Source organism: Gallus gallus, chromosome 3 (genome assembly GCF_016699485.2).
Source record: "Gallus gallus isolate bGalGal1 chromosome 3, bGalGal1.mat.broiler.GRCg7b, whole genome shotgun sequence".
In the NCBI taxonomy this organism is placed as follows: Eukaryota; Metazoa; Chordata; class Aves; order Galliformes; family Phasianidae; genus Gallus; species Gallus gallus.
This window is the reverse complement of record NC_052534.1, coordinates 121,761-138,271: the sequence shown is the minus strand read 5'-3', so window position 1 is coordinate 138,271 and position 16,511 is coordinate 121,761. Positions and strand designations below refer to the sequence as shown.

The following is a 16,511-nucleotide window of genomic DNA, read 5'->3' as shown; positions in this document are numbered from 1 at the left end:
TTTTTTTGGAATTTTGGAAATTTTCTTTAGAAGGTACAGAATAAAATTTAAATAAAAAACAGCATTCTGCTCTTTTAAGAGCTAGCATTTTCACACTGATGAATATATTCCATGCAGCAGGTACTATATAACAATCTTAAATACAGGTTAAAAAAGTGCAACAAGTTTTACCTGACAAACCACCACCTTTAGTTAGTAAGTAGCCTAGAACAAGTGGTTTGTATCACATCTTCTCCAGTCACTAGTATTACACAATGACTTAGAGGGCAACATTTTTCTGGAAGAAAGCATTATGATACTGCTGCATTCTAGAGCTACAAAAAGCGTCTTAACCAAAAGCACTCAAAGTTGGTGCTTCAGTTCTAGAGTGAAACGACTTCACTGGGGTTGGCACTGGCATTCAGAATTTAAAACCCTTCTAGCTTATCAGTGGAGAGGAAATACCACGCAGAAATAAATCCTCACACAGTACAGAACTTCAGATTTTTATTGTCTAGTACATTTACTTGTCTTCAGGCTTATTGAAGCAGTATGTCAGACAACACTTGCCACAATAGTGTCTGTCGAAGTGGCTAGCCATGAAGACTCCCGCCCCACACTCCTCAGAGGGGCACTCTCGGCGCAGACGACTGATCTTGCCGTTCTCATCCACCTGCCAAGGACAAGGAGGCAACATCTCATCTGTACTCACCACTTTTAGCACTCGTTATTTTCAAGCACTTCTACAAAGTATTTTCTGTAAATGTTCCTGCGCCAGAATTATCAAAGCAAAGTTCAACGGTGCCTGACTGCAGCAGTCAAGTTTCTCTTATTTATCAGATGGGATACTTGCAAATAGGATTTTAAATACATCTGATGACACACAGGCTAGTTACAGGCTTCACATGCTGTAACCAGTTCCTCTGCAGTGAGGCATATACTTTGCCAACCTTCCTCAAGAGGTAGCTCCACGTACCTTGTAGTACTTCAGCACGGCAAGTTTAACCTTCTTCCTCTTATGCTTGTTCTTCTTGGGGGTGGTGTAAGACTTCTTCTTTCTTTTCTTAGCACCACCACGCAGTCTCAGCACAAGGTGAAGAGTTGATTCCTATTTGTGAAATACACAGAATAAACTCAAAATGCTTTCTCAAGCAGAGTAGTACTTAAGCAGGTTTTTTCTTTCATATACAGAGTATTTAAGTAGCAGGATTGCAAGTTCCAGCTAACTATGAAAGTTCTAAGAGGATTTTTTGCCATTTAGTCTGCAAATGAACCTGCTCCACAGAACTGTGTGCTGCCACACTCCAAAGCCCAGAAAGACTAAATAACACTGAATCTGTTGTGTCTACATTCCTCACTTCTATCTGAAACTTCAGAATAGTTTAACAATGTAACCAAACTAACTTGTTGCTGAAAGTGGTGAACTGTTCTTCCCTTTTTAGTGGCACCACTGCTCACCTGGCCTCACAGTGAAGTCAGCCTGGCAGGACTAAACAGCAGTTTAAAGTCACTCACTCACCACACAGCAACAGAGTAGAAGCAATGGAAGCTGTTGGAAATGTTTTGCTTCTGACCTGCAGCTATGGGCTGTGTGGCAGCAGCCGGCAGCCGTAGCATCGAGCTAGGAGTGCCACCTAGGCTAGCTGGGCTCAGTGTAGGTGGAGCACAGGAGTTCAGCACAGACACAGCCCATTCTGCCGGCAGCACCGTGCTCAGTTCAGCGCTTCCTACTCACTTTCTGGATATTGTAGTCAGACAGCGTGCGGCCATCTTCCAGCTGCTTCCCAGCAAAAATCAGTCGCTGCTGATCAGGAGGAATTCCTAACAGTGAGACACAGTGAGATGGGATAAGCAACACAAAGCACACAAAGCTGAGAGTGGGATGCGAGAAACGTATTGAACTGACCTTCCTTATCCTGAATCTTAGCTTTCACATTTTCTATAGTATCGGAGGGCTCAACCTGGGGTGAAACAGAGCAATGGGTTAAACAAAACAAACAAACAAACATGCAAAAACCCCCAAAAGCACAACAAGCCGAGCACGCTGCCTGCCGTCAACCAGCCCGGCCCGCACCGCCCGGCCTGCCGCGCCGACTACGGCCCCGCACCGCCTGGGCCGCGGTGAGGCCTTCCCGGGCTTCCGCCCACCCTCACCCGGCACAGCGCGATGGGGCCTCACCTCGAGGGTGATGGTCTTCCCCGTAAGGGTCTTCACGAAGATCTGCATGTCGAGGCCGGCACCCGCGGGGGAGAGGCGGTGAAGGGCGGCCGGGCCGGGGCCACGCGCGGCAGCAGAGCGGAGCTCGGCCGCGTCCTGCTCTCGGAATGGCGGCGCGCAGAAAGAGCGCGGTTGCCGCACGCACGGGGTTTCAGCGGCGCCGGCGGAGGGGCGGGAGGGGGGCGGGGTGGCGGGCGGGGCCGGGCGCGCTGAGGGCTGCCGGGAGCTGGAGTTTGTGAGGGGGTGGGAGTGGTTCCGTCCGTGCCTTTTGAACCAGAGGGGAAGGTGCGGTGAGTAAATAAGTAACTGAAACACTATAGCTCAGCCACGTTTCCAGACAGATAGGAATGTAGGTGACTGCCTCTACTTCGGAACCTTGAGATGGTTGGATGTTTTGAGGGTTAAAGTGAGTCTGGAGGACACTGACCAGTAGTATTTCACCACATAAAGCTTCTCTGTGTATTCATCATCTTGAAAGATGTGAACTGTGATCGCTGTTCCTTGGTTCTGGAGCTGCTTTGTGTTACATTAGAACAGTGATGTAGAGCTTGCTCTAAGAAATATTGCTTTGTCTGGTGATTTTATTTTAAATCTGGCGTGTATTAGAAGTTTCCAGAAAGATTTGTTTTTTTCTGTTGACTGTCTTCCCACAAATCTTGCACCCAGAAGTACATTAGAAGAGCATGTTACTGCATATGAGAACATCCAGACTGCAGTCCAGAGGGAATATGAGGCTTTTGAGGCTGTGCTGCCATTCAGTGAGACCTGGACAGGCTGGAGAGGTGGGCAGGGGGGAACTGATGAGGTTTAACAAGAGCAAGAGTGGAGTCTTGTGTGTGGGGAGGAATAAGTGCATGTATCAGTACAGGTTAGGGGATGTCCTGATGGAGAGGAGCTCTGTGTGGAAGGACCTGTGGGTCCTGGTGGCCACCAAATGGATTGAACTCCATTCACTGTGGTGCAGTCATCACCATTAGCCATGCATGGGCTGATCAAGATGCTCTTCATTTCGTGGTGACTTTTGAAGCAGCCCTTGTAGAAGAACAAAATACTGCTGGCCATGAGCCAGCAGTGTGCCCTGGTGGCCAAGAAGGCCAATGGGATGCTGGGGTGCATTACACAGGGCGTTGGGAGCAGGTTGAGGGAGGTGACCTGCCCTGGTGAGGCCACATTTACCAAAAAAAAGCTCTGGAAACTGAGTCCACAGCTCTGCTCCTGTCACAGCAAGTTCCTGTTCTGTTTGCATGGATTTTTCTTCAGTTGTTTCCTCAGAATAAAAAAAACTATTGAGAAGAATTATGAAAAACTAAAAACACAGCATTAATGACTCAAATTGTAAGAGAGAGACCCTTTGAAACTTTGGCGCCCAAGAGAAAATGTTACATGCTGTTAAGCCCATCCCAGGGAAATCCAGTTTTCTGGTAGTGTGAGCCATTCTTCCATGTTCAATATATATTTTAAATAATAATAGCAATGGTGATAATCGCTGCATTGTAATATCTATGTCTGTAGGATGCATATCCCTTTGCTAGAATGTAGAAGAGCAGTGACACAGTAGAAATAGGGAGTTTTATACCTGAAGAAAATATATTCAGAAAGTCTATGCTATTGTGAGAAGCTACCAGTGGCTGAGGTAGGGCCTGTATTACTGTCTTCAGGCAGCTTTACTTGTTTCTGTCCATAAAAGAGGGAGTGAAAGAAGCTTGTGAACTGATAAAAAGATGTGCAGCAGTGCTTTCTGTTTTGATAAAGGAATTTGAGAAGAGGTTTCAAGTTTAAAAAAAAAATCAATTTTGGGGGCATATTTGTGACTCCATTTTCAGTAGACATAAATACTGCAAATCTGTGAATTTTCAGATGGAATGTAGAGTTGCAATCAGATATTCAACTCAAGAATCTGATTGTGTTTCTCTACCAGAGAGAAGCACCCCTCGCTGCACAGTCTGCCCCATCGCTGTCATCACTTTCTGGCAGTACAGACATTTGTGAAAGACTGTTTTCAAGGACGAAGCACAAGGAGAGTAAAGTGTCATCAAAAATCTCTAATGGATGCCTGAGAGCTCATTGAAAATTGCAGCCACTGCCACCAAAGCAGCCTGATGCATTAGTGTCACAAAAACAAGGTCACATATCCTACCGGTGTTATGTTTTTGTTGCTCTTTTTAAAATATTTAAAATATTTTTTATTACTGTATAATGTTCTTCTACAAGGGCTGCTTCAAAAGTCACCACGAAATGAAGAGCATCTTGATCAGCCCATGCATGGCTAATGGTGATGACTGCACCACAGTGAATGGAGTTCAATCCATTTGGTGGCCGGTGACCTCTGGCACTCCCCAGGGCTCAGCACTAGGGACAGCTTGCTTTGACAGTGAATGACTGAGTGCACCCTCAATAAGTTTGCAGAAGCCAGGAAGGCTCTGAAGAGGGGTATGGGTAGGCAACATCAATAAGCTGAGATCAGCCACAATAATAAGACCCACTGACGTTCACCCGAATATTTTGAAAGGTAAAAAGAATGTTGTCATGGTGCTCCAAGCTAGCAGTTCACAAGATCAGAGTTAATACAATAAATGCAGTCCTTTCGGGGCATGTTCTTTTTGTGACCCTTTTGGTTTTTGTAGAAAGTTCTGGGATGTGGCCACAGACATTAAATCAATCATTTATCTACCCTCCAAATATCTACCTCAGCCCTTTCAAAACTGAAGGTTTGATGAAGTTGAGGGTTTTTCAAAAGCACCCAGCTACCCGAAGGAAATTGGACATTACTGGGCTTTGCATTTGTACTTAATGCAGATGTTTATGTACAGATCTCATCTCTAATATAATCCCGTGTTATTAAAAATCAGAATTGGTTCATCAACTCGTCTACATGATGAAAGCTGATGGCAGCTTATTGCAGCGCTGAGTGCACAGGGGATCTCTCTCCTTGCATGCACACGCAGGAGCTAAAAAACACACAGATACATTCAATATGCAAATATTCATACATCTTCTGTGAATTCCAAGAATTGCTATACATGTTAGCATCTAATACTATGCATATACTGTGTTGATACAGGGTTCTTGCAAGGGGTGGTCAGTGGGTTCTACTGGGAGATGCTATCCAGCCAAAAGGTCATAAGCTAAATAGATCGGATCCCTTATTTGGTCACAGAAATTATTTACAGAAATTGGCTGCTGACTAATTATAATGTCGACACTGTTGTGGTGCCTATAGTATCAACCCAAACAGGGCACAGGGTATATCTCCACAGCTTGGGGAATGCTGGGACTCTGCTTTTAGGCTCCAGATATCCTGCTTGTCACAGGAAAACAGCCTTCCCCAGATGGAATGCCAGCTTGCTGAAGATTCTGAATTAATTGCTGAGCATCAAAGCTCTCAAGAATTTCAGATGTAAGAGCTTGATAATTGGATTCATTCCTAATAGATTTTAGTCAATGTCAAGCAAGTCACTTTAGTGCTTAGGAATTTGGGATGTACTGAACAGGAATTGTTTGTTGGGGTCAGAAGTTTACATTTAAAATTCCAAACTGAATATGAGAAAGCTGTAAGGTGCTTTCTTTGTGCTTTCTTCTCTGGTAAGAACATACTCTAAAAGACAGAAAGGGAGACAGCTAACACAGCTGTGCTTTTCTCATTGTTGGAGTGGTTTTAGAATAAGAAGTGAGTTAGGGAAAATAATGGAACGTGAACAGTTATGTACAGTTTTTCTTTTTTAATTTAAAAATGTTTGGCTGATGAAATTATCACTGGGTATTAGATTTCTTGATGTTACAGACAAGGACTTTTAAATCATTTTGGAGCTCAAAGTCTGCAGGTGCATAAATTCCTGTTCTACCCTCTCTGTTTAGTGGAGGTCAGTATGGTCTTCATGTTGAGTGTAAAGCTGTTCCTAATGCTGTGCTGAAACTGTTCTGTTTCTGCTGATTACATGCAATAGAGAAGAGCAAAAATCTGTCTGTTAGTTTAACGCAGTGTTCAGTGTTTCTGGTGGTGTCAGAGACTGAAGCAGCTGAATATTTTGTCCTTCATCTGGAAAAGAGCTATAGAAGGGCATGTCTGCACTTTACAAGATCAGCACTTTTTTTTAATGTGGATGTTTTATTGGCTTTCAGTCGAGTTTCAAGGCAATCACTGATAACTGTGATAAGCTCATATTTGGGATCTGAATTTAAAAACTACAAAAACTTAGCAGTCTTAGCAAAAGATGTTCTATCCCAAAAGCATTAATTAGGCATTCACAATCTCATTTCCTGTATTTTTACTTGAAAAAGTAAATTGAATGGCTTACAGACTCACCCATATCCTTCTGATTTTCACCATTATCTATCCATGGTTAAATGCTGTAATGAATCCTGTGCCTTCAGTTCTGAGCAACCTTAATTCCAAGTGATTAATGTGGCATCTAACATGACTTAATCTCAGAGAAGATTCAGTAAGAATTATGTCAGAGGCTTTTGGTGGGCATCAGCAAAATAAGGCTAAGACTTAGGTAGTCTTAAATAGTAAAGTTACTCCTCTGAGTGTTCAGCCAATGATTTTTAGCTGTCTTAAAGGAAGAAATCTGTCTTGGTTGAAGTATTTTGGCACTCATAGACACAAGTACTGCAGGTGGACACCTTCCAAATTCAGCTGTAACTCTGGAAGCAATCAAGTGTGTTTTGTCTGAAAAGCAATCACATCTTGCAGAACACGGGGTTACTCAGCAAAGCTATGTGGTTCTCCTGATCTGAGAATAACAAGTACACCATCCATCTGATTTACTTCCCAGCTCGTTGTTTTTTCAGACTAAATCCTTGAGAACAAAACACAAATAAAGATACATTAATAGATGTCATTTTTTATTCTGCTGTTAAATCCACTGTTAAATTCAATGTGAGCATAGATCACATCAACAGCAACTGCTGAAAAATGCTTTTTGTTTTATTGCTGTCAACCTTTCTTGCAGCATTGCAGACCCAGCTTTAAGACTCCCTTCTCCTTTGCTGTAGTTAAAATCTGTACAGACACAATCTTTGCACACCTTACTGTGGGTTGAAAAAATGTAATTCCTGAAAGGTGAGTTTCTTTCCCTTTATTGTTGATGCCAGTGCCGGATCCACAGTTTAGAACACAGCTACACTAAAAACATATTCAAACTGTAAGCCCTGTGCCTGCACTGTATCTCTGTTATTTAATTTATGGAGATACGATAAAATGATACTTAAATTTCTAGACCTGTGTCTGCCTCTACTTTTTGGTTTGGAGAAAGCATGAAGTTCTCAGAGACATGTTTTCCTAATCCAGATTAGATTGGTTTGAAATAGTGAAAATCCCACTAGGGCAACCTGGAATTAAATTATCTATTTACATCTAGCTACATCTCTGGTGAAAACTGTCTGAGAAGAGCAACAGCATTCATTGAATCATAGAACCATAGAATCACCAAGGCTGGAAAAGACCTCCAAGATCATCTCATCCAGCCACCCACCTACCACCGGTATTTCCCCACTAAACCAAACACTAGCCCAAATGTTATTTTCAATAATATTTTATTGAATTATAAGATTTTATTAAATAATAAAGAATTTTCAATTCGGATTCTAAACCATCTGGTGTCAGGATCTAGATACCACTTCTTTGTTTTAGTTCTAGCCCATATGTAACCTACCAATGCAAAAAATACTCCCCAAACTTTCCAACCTCCTCTTTTGACATGCCAAAATTGGTATTGTTCCTGAAGCAGTAAGACCTAGCTAGTTACATCATCACACTGAAGCAGTGCTTCTGAAGCCGTGCCTTATGCCCACAATGAGAATCATAAGATATCATTTTTATTATTAATTTAATATCATTCACGATTTTTATGAATTATTTAATATCGTGTTCCAGGATGCGGTTGTTCCTCCCAATGGCTCTGGACTGGTGCTGCAGTAACCCATAGCAGCCAGCAGATGGCGCCCTTAGCACAGTCAAGCGAAGAATCCTTCCTGCTCCGTGTGTGAATTGTGGCAAACACCGAGCGTGCAGAAACAGCGCTGAGAATTCTTTAACCATCAAGTATCGATCACTGGCCCCTTTCAGTACACGTATATGAGAATGTCTACGTGTCAGCATTTTGCTTAACTGGAAATATATTCTCAGTATGGAAGGAAATTGCCGTATTATGCTCAGGAATGGCATATGGTAATGGCACACATTTCTCCATTGCGTTCCCAGCTTCTGTATGTTCTGTCTGTGCTTTAGTATAGCGCTAGAGGGAGGTACTGCTCAGGGTTTAGCATTGGCTTGGGTAAGGGAAACTGGTGCAAGTGCATCATTATTCTGAAGGTTCTGAATAATAGGGCATTGTGCAGTGTAGGCACGCCCTAATGCTTTGGTCTCTGTGTTGTTTTTTTAATGGTAGGTCAGAAGGGTCACTGTTGATAGAGTCATAGTACAAGTGAGGTTATCATGATCGTCTAACAAATTCTTCCAGCATAGGAAGCTGTACTTTGGCTATGTGCATCCAACTGCTCCTTGGATTCCTGTGGAAATTGAGTGATTTGAAGACCATATTGCACAGTAACAGCCAGCTGTGGAAGTCTTAGCCTGGACTGACTGCCAGCAGATTCACTGGGTGCATGTTGGCAGAGCTTGCTCGTAGTATAAACAGGAAGAATACTGAATGTCATCTACTGTTGTCACTGTGCGGTGTGTTCCCCAATAACGGATGTCTCTATAATTAAGTTAGCTATAACTACTGCTGGCCTTTTTTTTTTTTTTTTTTTTTTTTTTTTTATGTTTTAGCCTTTTTTAAAAGTTACTGGGCATTCGGAGTTCTGTGGATGCATCTGCAGAGTTCAGATTCACAGGAGAATTTCCTTTAAAAGAGAAGACTTAAGAGTCTACAGAGAACAGTCTCTGTAGTGTAAGAGGTGTGGATGAGAAACAGAAGGGTGTCCAATTCCCATATTCAGCATTTAGAATAATATTTCCTATAAATACAAATGTTAAGTTAGATAGCTAAACACATAGTTCCTGGTTTAGGTTAGCATTAAACCCTTATTAGTAATGCATAGCCCTTAGTAGTGTGTTTCCATATACTTGTGACCTATTACTGCTCTGAAGAGCTTGTAATTTAGGAAAGTTTCATTACGGATATGCTGTTTGTAATGAACCTTAGAACTTTTTCTATCTTTGATAGATTGAACCTAATGCTATCCCTCACTGGCTGGTACTGCAGTGCTGTAGGAAAAACATCTGCTCTGTATCCACAGGAAGCAGGGCCTTGCCAGGATGCCTTTGCAGCTGTATCAACTGACCATATCTTTTCCTAGGTAGGATTTCATTTAACTTAAGCTAATATTGTGCTTTCTGTAGCCCACCTGCTGTGCTGTGAATGGATTTTCATTGATGTTGAATGCCAAAAGGCATTTAATAAAATTCTGTTTGAAGGCAAGGGGGAAGTAGGAGGTGATGGTGATAAAAGAAAGTGAGGAATAAAGTGTTTGAAAACACTGGTTATGGTCACTGTTCTGTAAACAGAGTCATGGCTTCTGTGGGACTTCTGAGCACAAACATCCAGATGAGAGCCCTCAGCAAGTGCTAAGGACTGCAAGAAGCATTGCAGTCTGTTTGCAGGTGCAGAGTAACATACTGTGGGGACCACATGGTTTTATGAGAAATGTAGGGTGCACAAAATGTTTGTTTTCCAGGTCCAAGTTATTTCTGTGACAGAACCTAAGCATTCGTTACTGACACCTGGTGTTTTTCTTAGCTCAGCTTAATACCCCCAGAGTGACCATATGCTTCTACATGTTCTGATTGTGAGGTTATTAGAAGAGGTGCAGAGGTGGTTTCTAGCAAGGATACATGACCAAGTGGCAAGCCTGAGGTATGTGCTCCTTTAGTTGCCCTTTTCACTTGCTGCTTTGTATTAAGCATTCTCTGGAAGTTTTAGAAATGATACTACATAAGAAAAACAATGCAAGCATGAAGTTAAATGTACACAGTAGAGCAAATGAAACTTACTGTGGAGAACTGTACTGTTGTTGCATTGTATGCCTTGTTTTTCTTCTAAGAAACTTTTTCTGTCTTGTAGTCCACTGCTCAGTTGCTAATAACATATTTGGATTTAAAGTGATTTAGATCTATGTGTTTTATTCAGCAAAATTCTCAGTTACTTCATTTGGTGGGGGGGGAACCGCTGCTGCTGATTTCCAAGCTCTGACGAACTGACTTGATCACATCCCTAGTTGGTTGGCATGCTGCATTTCCCTCCTCCAAATGCAAACCTCACATGGGTCAGCCATAGATACATATATCAGTTTAATGAAGAAATTAGGCACTTTCAGGACAGGTGCCACATTTGTTGGGTTTGTTGGTTGGCTTTGGCCCCTTGTGCAAAAGAGGATTTCAAATTACAGATGTTGAGAATAAGAGGAAATGTTATGAGTTCAGTTACATAGCCTAGCACCCAGGATACTTACTGGCAGGAGTAAATGATAAGCTGTACTTTCTGCCTTATTGAATTCTTCTCTCTCGCAAAAGGTTCATTGGAAAAAAACAAGCAGTTGATTACTGTTGTTTTGATCATAAACCATCTTGGGAGTAGGGAGGCAACTCCTGGTGTTTCACATACTGTAAGAACACGAGGCCTTATCAAAATGATACTTTTTAAAAAAAGTAAAAGGAATTTTTTTAATAAAACAGTACTAGAACAGAAATCTCTGCTAGGTATCTTGCAAATATTATTTCTTGTATTTGTGGTAGCGCTGTGACCACATTCTCATTTTACCAGATATTGCTCAAATACCAGGAGACAGGAAGCAGAGATGAAAAGAAAACATGTATTCAAGGGATGTGGAAAGGTCAGTGATAAATGTTTTTGATCTGGTTACTCTTCTGAATTCTAAAATAAACAAAGAAAAAAGCCACACAGGGGGTGGTGACACACTGAAACAGGTTGCCCAAGGAGGTTGTGGATGCCCCATCCCTGGAGGCATTCGAGGCTAGGCTGGATGTGGCTCTGGGCAGCCCGGTCTAGTGCTTGGCAACCCTGCACATAGCAGGGGGGTTGAAACTCGATGATCATTGTGGTCCTTTTCAACCCAGGCCATTCTATCATTCTATGATATGATTCTATGATTCTCTCCAAAAATAAGACATTTTCTATGCAAAAAACATTTTTTTCTCCGAGGAATATGGCAATTTCAACAACAAAATGCCATTTTTCTCCCCAACATATGACTTTTTCTTCCAGAAAATACCACTTTTCTCCCCAAATTAGAACATTTTCTCTCACTGAATACCACTTTTCTCCAAAGATAAGACATTTTCTCCCCAAACATCACTTTCCTCCCAAAAACATGTCTTTTCATCACTGAAATACAGCTTTTCTCCAAAAGATATGATATTTTCTCCACAAAATACCATTTTATCACCAGAAAATAAGATGTTTTCTGAAGCAAAACACTATTTTTCTTTTTATAAAATATTATGTTTTCAGGAGAAAAGTCATATTATCTAGGAGGAAATGTCATGTTTTCTGGAGAAAATGGTATTTTGGAGAGAAAAGTTATTATTTTGGGAAGAATAGTTGTATTTTGGGGGAGAAAAGTTGTGTTTTGGAAAGAAAAGTGGAATTTTGGGGACAAAATGTCATATTTTCAGGAGAAAAGTGGTATTTTGTTGGAGAAAGTGTCATATTTTAGGTTGAAAAGTGGTATTTTCGGGGACATAATGTCATATTTTTGGGAGAAAAGTAGTATTCTTCAAGAGAAAATATTGTATTTTTTTGAGAAAATTGGTATTTGGGGATAAAAATGCCGTATTTCTAGGAGAAAAAGTGGTATTTTGGGGTAGAAAATATCATTTTGGGGAGAAAGTTTCCATTTTGCGGGAGAAATGTCATATCTTGGGGAGAAAATGGTATTTTGGGGAGAAAATATCATGGGCCAAAACGTAGACGGACCTTGCTTCTTGGGCAGAAATGGATAAGGGAGAGATTCTCTGCACAGAAAACCCAGTAGGAATGGGACTTTACTAGTCCGAAATGCGGAAGGAAGGTGAATTCCTGGGCCATAAATGTATAAGAAGGTGGCTTGCTGGTGTGAAACAGAAAGAAGGGGTCTTTCTGGTGTGAAACTGTCTTGCTCCAATTTGTAGGGGGGAGAGGAGGTTCTTTGATATATGTATACCCATGAGATTATGAAACAACGGCATGAGATTAAGAAACAACGGTTCAGATGTTGGTCCGACCAGTTTATTACAAATATTAATAAGGGAGATGGGGAAGGGGAGGACGGACGATTTAGGGTGATGGGGAAGGGAAGACCGGCACTAGAAAAGATAGAAAGAGGCAAGAATTGTATAAAGCAGGGATAGTCACCAACAGGATCCAGCAGCGGTCCTGTTGCACGATGTTCTGACGGTCCAGGGCAAAAGCACAGGGGGGAGCAGCAGCAGAGTGGCCAATCTTGGGCAGCAAGAAGGTGCAGGTACCGAGTAAGTCCAGGAAGAAGTCTGGGAGGAAGCAGCAGGTCTCTGGTAGCAGGTCCTGGAGAACCCGTCAGCATGCAGACCTTCCGTAGTGAGGGATCTGATTGCACACACCTCAGGGGGAGAGCAGCTGCAGAATGGCCAGCCTTAGGCAGCAAGCAGGTAGAGTGCAGAGCAAGTTCAGGAGGGAGAGACAGGTCATGAGGCTTCTCATGTCGGAAACCTTCTTCTTCAGCATGCAGGTCTCAGGTCATGAGGAATCTGTTGTTAGAAACCTCTTCTTCATGAGGAATCTGTTGTCAGAAACCTAATCTCATGGTTGTTTGTCCCTTTTTTTTAATCCTTCTTCTGCCAACATGGCATTCCTGAGTGCTTGGGTAACAGTCATGTGTAAGTACCCCCTGAGATGGCTATCTCCCTCAAGATAAGCCCACAATGCTTCCTGGCCATTAAGCTCTGGCTTATCTCTCTCTTGTTGCCCCTGGCCTTGTCCATCTGTGTCCCTCAGACAAAGGATTTCGCAACCCCTGCCCAGGAATTGTCCATCTGTGTCCTCCAGACAAAGGACTTCTCAACCCTTGATCAGGACTTGCTTGGATTTGTTCATCTGTGTCCCTCAGCAAGCTTTGAGACAATGATGCAAAAGAATAATCTCTTACAGAAGGCCGACTGTGTTCTGGGCTGCATTAAAAAAGGGGTGGCCATCAGGGAGAGGGAGGTGATTTTTCCCATCTACTCAGCTCTTGTGAGGACCCATCTGCAGTACTGCATCCAGGCCTGGGGCCCCCAGCACAGGAAGGACGTAGAGCTCTTGGAGCGGGTCCAGAGGAGGGCCACGAAGATGGTCAGAGGGCTGGAGCACCTCTCCTATGAGGAAAGGTAGAGGGAACTGGGCTTGTTTAGCTTGGAGAAAAGAAGGCTCCAGGGAGACCTCATTGTGGCCTTCCAGTACTTGAAAGGAGTGTATAAACAGGAGGGGGAACGGCTGTTTACGAGGGAGGATGGTGATAGGACAAGGGCGAATGATTTTCAACTGAGACAGGGGAGGTTTAGGTTAGATATTAGGAGGAAGTTTTTCACCCAGAGGGTAGTGACGTGCTGGAACAGGTTGCCTAAGGAGGTTGTGGATGCCCCATCCCTGGAGGCATTCAAGGCCAGGCTGGATGTGGCTCTGGGCAGCCTGGTCTGGTGGTTGGCGGCCCTGCACATAGCAGGGGGGTTGAAACTCGGTTATCTTTGAGGTCCTTTTTTCAACCCAGGCCATTCTATGATTCTATAAGAAATCCACTTTGAACATTGAAGTGTGTTCTGGTTCTGTGCTAAAGTTAGAGGGCAGCACATCCTCCAGGTGAACTGAAGAAGGACTAACGTAAGCTGCTGTAGGTCTTAACTGGCATAGAGAGTAGGGAGGTGCTAAGCACCCCAATAGCTCAACTCCAATTTGAGCATAGCTGGCTGGCCATTCCCCTTTTTCTCTTTTCTCTTTAATTATGCATCTTATCCTCTGGAGGTTTCAGTCAGTACAAAAACTGTAAAGTAAGAGCCTGAAACAGTGATTGAGCTACTGATGCAGGATGTAAACAACCCTGTGGTGCACAAGTGGATGCAATTAACCAGGGGGTGGGACTGGGTGGAGCCAGACCCCTCCCTGAGCTCATTTAAGGGCTGGCAGGGTCGGGGAAGAGTCTGTACCTGGTTGTTGCTGCTGTTGTTGTTTTTGCTGCCTTTGTTATTGAGCTGGTTGTAGATGTCAGTAGTTTTCCTGAGTGGAGCAGGGACTTTACTGGAGATCTTTGTGGGCACAGTTTCAGTAACTTTTGATTTGCGTGTGTTGTCTGAGTGAGATGCAGCACAGTTGCGCAGTGAGTGTGGAGTCCCTGTCCATGGTTCTGTGTTCTGTACGAGGAGAACTGGCAGAGATGAATGAAGTGAAAGGTTGTGTATGTGTGTGTGTAAAAAAAAAAAAAAAAAAAAAAAAAAAAAAAAAATCACTTAAGTGTTTCAAGTTCCAGATGAGTGAAGTTATGTGGAATGAGTAGATTTCTGAAGTGGTTTTCTTGGTTGTGTAAACTGTGCTGGTTATTGTCAGTGTTTTTGGTAAATATTTATGTTCTAAAAGTGTTACTTAAGAGGCTGTTATAGGGTAAAGTGATGTCTAAAGAGATACTGAAAAGACTCCCTTCTTGGGTTGTATTGTGTGTCATTGGAAAGACACCACAGGTGGGCCAGGCAGAATATTAGATGAGAAACCTGGAACTTAAATGAAATAACAGGACATGTTTTTGTAATTGAGTGTTCTAATCTTGTGACTAAGTGCAGGGTATTCTCCAAAGTTGAAAAACTGCATTAACTCACGCATCTTGAAGGGACAAACTGTTCTGATTGTGTATGGAAGTGTAATTGAGAATATGTGGAAGTGTCTTTGCATAATATTGTTTCTGTGGAGAAAAAAAATAAGAAAAAAATAAGAAAATGACAAAAGAGTTATGGGAAAAAATGGCAAACTCTCTGGGAATAGTCCTGCGGAGATGTAGGTCAACTGATTTTCCAGTGTTAACACTGAAAGGCTCTAGTGAAGGGGTAGAGGTGAAATTGACGTTTGTTAGTTAAGTATTTAAATTGACAGTAGCTGAGGACTTCAGACTCGGCAGATGTTTTTGGTACACAAAGTGTAAAGACTTGACTCTTCAGCTGAAGGCAGTCTTTGGCTCAGTTCAGTGTTTTCAGTGTAATCAGCACTTCTGGTTTAAGCAGAAAGTTATTTTAAGTCTATCATCTGGGTGATCGGAGATCCTGGCATAGAGGCCTCCTACCCAAAAGACCCTTTGGGATGCCTTATGGTACACTGGTGAGATGTTCCTGGGGAGCCAGGGGCCACAATGACCAAAGATACTCTTATTAAATACTGTAATCAATGGTGGCCCCTCTGTAAATTGGAGAGTGGGGTGAAATAGCCTGTTAATGGTACTGTCTGGTATCACACCCTTCTGCAGTTAATGTTATTCCTGTGGAGGGAAGGTACATGGGATTAAGTGGCCTGTGCAGATAAGTTGTTTACCTTTAAAAAGTTAACAGAATGGCAACAGGACTATGGGTTGAGATTCCCCCAGACCCTATGATATCGGCCCTGGAAAAGGAAAACAGAAAAGATGTGTTTGGTCAGGTCCAGAGGTGTTGTGCTGCATGTGGTATAGTGTAGGAATCGGTGGGAGAAATGTGACGACCATAGTAGATGATCAACAAATCTCGTTTATTGTTTCGTCTGCGTGTACATTTATAGCACAGATAATAGGCTCATACATATTGCTAAAGTGGAGCTCGGATTGGCTCGCTATTCAGGGTCAACTACGCCTATCTTTGTGCTCTGTGGTTATCTCTCAGCAAACATTCTCTTGCTGACTTCTCCAAACACTGTTGCCAACCTCCTCAATCTAGATCCTGTTTTGTTCCTTGTCCTTGTGCCTGACCAGCTGCACAGTGTCTACGTGGCCTTTCTCAGTCAGCCAGTCATCAATAAAACTCTCCACGCTTCCCCCGTTTTCTTTTTGTACGAGCCAGGTTGTATGAATCGCATCTTGAACCATCTTTTGCTAGCATTACAGTAAACAAAGCATGATTATCAGCACACCAATCACAATCTAAGAATACACTAGATTTATGTTACACACTTCTACAAAGCATTCCTTGTCAGTAAACTAACAGTAAAGACTACACAGCACACCAGTATTAACTACAGTTTCAGTATCCTGATGGATAAAATACCACAGTCCCCACTCTGCATCAATCACTGTACCTGACCCCCACAATTAGTGCACTTCTAAGTCTCGTAACTGCCAATTGCTCCTGGCA

At 42.6% G+C, this 16,511-nt stretch overlaps 1 protein-coding gene across 1 annotated transcript; it reads right to left on the bottom strand.

The window, feature by feature from the left end:
* Positions 1–469: 469 nt before the first annotated feature.
* Positions 470–2,322, bottom strand: RPS27A (ribosomal protein S27a). The gene is made up of 5 exons (NM_001287205.2): positions 2,159–2,322; positions 1,886–1,940; positions 1,715–1,800; positions 956–1,087; positions 470–652 (listed from the first exon to the last, which is right to left on the bottom strand). The coding sequence occupies exons 1-5, from the start codon at positions 2,204–2,206 to the stop codon at positions 503–505; spliced, it is 471 nt and encodes a 156-aa protein (NP_001274134.1). The 5' UTR covers positions 2,207–2,322; the 3' UTR covers positions 470–502.
* Positions 2,323–16,511: the final 14,189 nt, after the last annotated feature.